Source organism: Chelonia mydas, chromosome 3 (genome assembly GCF_015237465.2).
Source record: "Chelonia mydas isolate rCheMyd1 chromosome 3, rCheMyd1.pri.v2, whole genome shotgun sequence".
NCBI classification, from domain to species: Eukaryota; Metazoa; Chordata; order Testudines; family Cheloniidae; genus Chelonia; species Chelonia mydas.
In genome coordinates this window covers 90,761,460-90,767,474 of record NC_057851.1, presented here as the reverse complement: position 1 = coordinate 90,767,474, position 6,015 = coordinate 90,761,460, and the positions used below count along the sequence as shown (strand labels likewise).

At 39.5% G+C, this 6,015-nt stretch overlaps 1 protein-coding gene across 3 annotated transcripts in view; it reads right to left on the bottom strand.

Annotated features, from left to right (window-relative positions):
- Positions 1-3,190: 3,190 nt before the first annotated feature.
- The window catches only part of HSF2 (heat shock transcription factor 2), a 38,273-nt gene continuing 35,448 nt past the window's right edge, over positions 3,191-6,015 (bottom strand). The window contains exons 11-13 of one of the 3 annotated variants that reach the window (XM_037894708.2): positions 5,280-5,333; positions 4,604-4,685; positions 3,191-4,171 (exon numbers count right to left, since the gene is read on the bottom strand). In XM_037894708.2, the coding sequence (XP_037750636.1) occupies positions 3,882-4,171; positions 4,604-4,685; positions 5,280-5,333 (426 nt within the window). In that variant the 3' untranslated portion in view covers positions 3,191-3,881. The remainder of the gene's footprint in view (positions 4,172-4,603; positions 4,686-5,279; positions 5,334-6,015) is intronic. The other 2 variants (XM_037894709.2, XM_037894710.2) reach the window with 2 other exon arrangements.

Here is a 6,015-nt window from a genome sequence, read left to right as displayed (position 1 = left end):
GTTTGTAAAACAAGTGCTACGAACTGGTGTTTAGAAAGTTCATGTAATGTGTGTTTCTCTTAACAGCTGGCATTCTATAGCATAGAGGAAGAGCTTTTTTCCACAGCAGGGTTCATGGGGGTTCTCCCCTTTATCCCCCAGTGTAGTGTGACTTGCACATGTAGGGATAAACTGCTATTTATGCAAACTGCCTGCACTCAACATTTACACAGGTGGCTAACTTCCTACCCCAGACAAGGCTATAGGCAGATGACAGCATCCAACACTTGGTTTATAATGAAGTATGTGCTTGAAGCTCCACTTGACATTAAATAGGGGCAACAAACTGCGCTGCTGATTAAAGGAAGCATAAATGAGTATTGTTAAAGCCTGTCCCTCAATCCTACATCTAATTCATAGATACTAAGGTCAGAAGGGACCATTATGATCATCTAGTCTGACCTGTGTAATGCAGGCCACAGAATCTCACCCATGCACTCCTGCAAAAAACCTCTCACCTAGTCTGAGCTATTCAGACCACAACTTGAGGACTTCAAGGAGCAGAGAATCCTCCAGCAAGTGACCTGTGCCCCATGCTATAGAGGAAGGTGAAAGACCTCCAGGGCCTCTTCCAATCTGCCCTGGAGCAAAATTCCTTCCTGACCCCAAATACACCAATCAGCTAAACCCTGAGCATATGGGCAAGATTCACCAGCCAGATACCCAGGAAAGTAGTAACTCAGATCCCATCACAGGCCATTGGGCCTGTTTACCATGAATATTTAAAGATCAATTAATTACCAAAATCATGTTATCCTATCATACCATCTCCTCCATAAACTTAGGTCTTTTGCCCCCACTGCTTCCCTTGGAAGACTATTCCAAAACTTTACTCCTCTGCTGGTTAGAAACCTTCATCTAATTTCAAGTCTAAACTTCCCCATGACCAGTTTATATCCATTTGTTCTTGTGTCCACATTGGTACTGAGCTTAAATAATTCCTCTCCCTCTCCAGTATTGATCCCTCTGATATTTTTAGAGAGCAATCATATCTCCCCTCAACGTTCTTTTAGTTAGGCTAAACAAGCCAAGCTCCTTAAGTCTCCTTTCATAAGACAAGTTTTCCATTCCTTGGATCATCCTAGTAGCCCTTCTGTACCTGTTCCAGTTTGAATTCATCCTTCTTAAACATGGGAGACCAGAACAGCACATGGTATTCCAGGTGAGGTCTCACCAGTGCCCTGTATAACCTCATCTCTACTAGAAATACCTTGCCTTCCTGAGCCACTGAAGACAGAAGCAAATAGGTCTTAACTCAAGTGCCATCTAATAACAGCAAACATCTGGCTCATTTGGTTCCTTCTAGTAGTTAGCAGTAGTAACAAAGGGGCAGTACTTATTTAATTTAGAATAACTACAGTCTTTCCTTTACTGCTTCCAGGTTCTATACTCCTACCTAGCTTAATTAGCTAAGGGTTTTCTTCACTGCACCAGTTACCTCAAGCTTTTGAGTTATACATTGAGTAATACTAAGGGCATGAAGAGAACACCTTAGATGCATTTTAGCCAGCTGCCTGTACCTTCACTATATTTGAATTGTCATCTTATACATCATCCCCTGAGGACAGGTGACCAAACATTGGTTTCAACCACTTCTTCTGGTCTGTGACCTGTTCTTTAGATAGAAGGGATAGCATAAAGACACCTAGAGTTAGCTGACCTTATGCAGGAGCAGTGAACAGTTTGAACATTGATCACTGTGAAAATGACTAAGCACATGGAGCTCTTCAACATGCTAAGCCTCATCTGAGTTGCAACGAACACTGCAGGTGTGGTTCTACCACATTTGTTTTAGTTACACATGTATTCTTCCCCTGCCAAAATCTCTTAAATGGTCTAACCTCTCTCAATATACCTTTCATTAGATACTCTAAGCCAGTGGTTCTCACTTTTGTATTGGTGACCCCTTTCACATAGCAAGCCTCTGAGTGCACCCTCCCCCCATAAATTAAACATTTTTATATATTTATCACCCTTATAAATGCTTGATGCAAAGTGGGGTTTGGAGTGGAGGCTGACAGCTTGTGATCCCTGAGGGGCCCCAACCCCCAGTTTGAGAACCCCCGCTCTAAGCAGTATTTAGTGAAATTAACTTGATAAACTAGCAACTCGGCTAACCCATTAAGAATCTTTTCATGCCACATCAAAATTGTTTACTAGGTGAGTTCTTGTGTGGTACAAGAGTACATGATTAGACACTTATACCAAACAGAGGCACCCTCAACAGGTGAAGCCAGAGACCTACACAGCCAGTGGCCTCTGACAGTATATAGTACACCTCACTGAGCTACTTCCATTTTAGTTGACTGTTAATTTCCTCAGTGAGTCAAAAAATAAGTGCTATATGAACTTTTGTCATAAGGTCTTATGTATTAAGAGCAGTTACTGCTATGCTTGCCAAAAGGTACTTGTTTTAATAGGAGAGTGCCTTCTGAATGAGTATGCAGTAGTAGCTTTGTAGATACATTTTACAAAGTCCATTAATGGAAATATACTCAAAGCCACTATGGTTACATCTACACAGGGATAACCCCCCCAATGGTGGGCCTAAATCAGCTGACTCAGGCTCACAGTGGAAGGTCCCAGAGCAGAGGCTCCAGCCCAAGAGCAATTTTTAGCGCTATGAGTTCGAGTCCACTGACCTGAGCCAATTCCAGCCATGCTATTTTATCCATGTGCAGATGTACCCTAGGTCTACAAATACATTGTTTACTGGTGGTACAGAAGATGAGTCAATGCACAAAAACTGCTGAGAATGAGATTTTTTTCTGCCTGATGCAAGTAGCTTGAAACAGGTGTTTAACTGAAATGCTACAAGATCCTTACCTAACAGTGAACACAGCATTATCTGTATATAAAAACAGCATTTCATGCTCAATCATATCAAAACCTCTATTTGTATTACTATCTCAGCATGTTAATATAGTAAAGTGTACATCTTTCACTTAATACATAGCTCATGTAGAAACTGACCTGACCTCTTGAAATTTATCCCACACAATTACTGGTTTTAAATAAATTGTTCTGAAACTGAAAACTAAGATGGTCTTCTGTTGTATCACTAGCATGAATTAAAGTTACTTCATCTGAAAATATGTTCTAAGCATTAACTCAAAGTGTAGACAATGTAAAAGATGACCCCTAACAAAAGTCACACTTAGATAACATTTATTTTATCAAAGTGGATGGTTCAGGTTAGAAGTACTCATGCATGCAAGTGGCTCCTGTCTGAATAAATAAAAACTTCCATGTCTCTCCTATCATGTATGCTCACACTCACTGAAGAACTAAGGCAGAACCAAAGAGTCAACTCGGTAACAGGCACTTTGTTCCCAATTCAACCAGAAAAAATACAGCTCAAGTCAGGTCTTGATGCACCCCCCCCCCCCACCCCACCCCAAGTTTTTTAAACAAAGGTTGTAAAAATAGAAAACCAAAATACAGAAAACATTGAGTTCTACATCGTACAGAGTTATTCTACTCAATCATACATAGAACCAAAAAGTCTTAAGAGCATAAAACAAAGGTCATTATGACATGAATTTTGATTACCTGGAATATTTTGTATTCTCTATAAATGCCAAATATTTGAGAACAATTAAAAAGTTTGGTAACTTAGTATGACTTGATATATGTAACTATGTCTATGTCATCTTATATAAGTACACAACTACTTAAACAGCTGTGGGGGGTGGGGCGGAGAGGGGGAAGGAGGAGGGTAGGAGAGAGATTCCACAATAGCTGGTTATACTAACCAAAATATTTACCAAAAAACCCAGATACCAAATGATATCCTAAATAAATAGTTCGTTTTGATGAATATATACAAAGTTCCTGCTATGTTAGTTATCCAAGAATGGCATATCTGTGTCCATGGGTGCAGGAGCAAGTTCACATAAATAAAACAGTGTGGCTTCACTTGCTTCTGCCTCAGTCAGTGGCTCCAGCCGCACTAACTTGCTTTGAGTTGGTTCAGGGTCCAGGCTGCTTTCCAGAAGCTCATCCACTTCTAAGGATTTGTCTAGGGAGGACATGGTTTCAGCTGTGGAGTTTCCACCCTCAACAGTTGCACCTGGACTCCCATCAAGGAATGCAAGGAGTGGAAAGGCAGTATATTGAATGAGCTGTTTATCTACAAGGGAAGAAAAAGAATACTTCAGAAAGTCACTAATAGTTTACATGCACAGCGCTAATTCCAAAAATTTTAAGTGTACTTTTTACAAAGCAAACCACATTATAAAAATATTTTTGAACAAAATGGTTATTTTTTAAAAAACTGGGCATACTACTGAAGTGTTGCAAGAAGCAAAGTAAACAATTTATTGTTCAGATTTGTCTGAAACACCAACATTTAATCAGTTTTGTCTTTGCATCTGGTGCAATGCAAATTCTTCACAGTAACTATTTTGGTTCTTGTCATGTTACCAGCACAAAGCAATCAAGCAGATAAGACCTGACTAAACAGGATATTGTTTTAACAAGTACTTCACAATTTTTCCCTCTTGCATCTTTTCAGCTATGAAGCTCTTCCTGTAAAGAAAGCCATGCCATTCGCTGTACTAACCTGATTTGGGCTTAGAACTGCGTGTGTCTTGTGAAGCAGGCTGAGGTCCATTACTCTTTGTAGTTTCTATTCCTTTTGTCTCCAAATGAAAAAAGAAATTGAAGTCAAAACTTAATCTGAAATAGGCTTTAAAAAACCCAGACTGCATAAGTAACAAAAAGGTTACAACTGGCAAAGCTTGACAAAGTCCACGTAACTATTAAAATAACCTGCATTAGCCTGTAAAAAGATGTTACAACTGTATGGCAACTATTCATGTGGCTTAATGGATGCTGGTCTAGAAAACAACATGAAGTGAAACCCTGGTGAATCCAAATAGAAACTGAGAGATTAACATTGAGGGAGGATTACTGTTCTACAGTTAGAAGTTGGAGGAGCATTAGCTTCACTTTCCTCATCTGTAAAAATGTTAAATACTTCCCCTAGATATCATGGTGATGAATGTGGTATAAAAAACTTATCTCCCCCCCACAATTTGTGCTGTTTTTCCATTCCAGCTACAAAGCAGAATAGGAATAAATTCAACTGCAGTTTTTGTATCCAACTTAGAGGTTTTATTCACAACAAAATATGAAAATGCTTTGTCACTTCAGTAATGGGCACAGCTAAAGGACAAATTGTTCACCAACCTCCAACTGTATTTGTATTTCTCGCTACTGTGGGCTTTGGAACTTACTTTTGTATTATTGATGTGATCTGTGGGATTCATCTGCACGGAGCTTGTAAAAAGCTGAACAAGACAAAACACCGTTTTAAAATTCCGAACGTTGGTATAAGTATAGGTCACTAAATATATGGGTGTAAATATTTTACTGTACTTTATTAATTGTTTATTTTATGCAGTGCCTATACGATATGAGCAGGATTGGACTCCCTTTTACAAGTTTGCCATTTTACGCAAAACATTTGCTAAGGAGAAGCCTAATTGTGGAGTAGACCTATTACATTTTGAGACTGCAGGGCACTGGTAATGCTCACAACACAGCAATGTCTGTACCATGTCTAGCTCAGAACGGTGCTGTATGTTAATCCTGCAGTTTCAGAAACACCAGATTCAGAAAAGTGTGAACTGCCACATAGTTGACCAGTTAAGTGAGAGGAATGATGTAAAGGAAGAATAAATAAGAGAACTACGGCCCCACGGATTGAAACAGCAGTCACCTCATTCATTTGAATTATGAATGTGGCAAAAAAATGTCCACTCTTCTCTCTCCCCAGCTGCTTAACTTTGAAACTTTTCATTTGGAAATTAAACCTATGAACACTAACATAGAATTCACAGTTGTACAGCACCTGCCTGGGCATGCATAATTTTTTTTCCTGAACAGTACACTTTTCAATATATACAGGCAGCAGCCACTAGCTAAAACTGGATTGCCAGTCCTCTTATTCCCTTCTGTTTCCTCCTACCC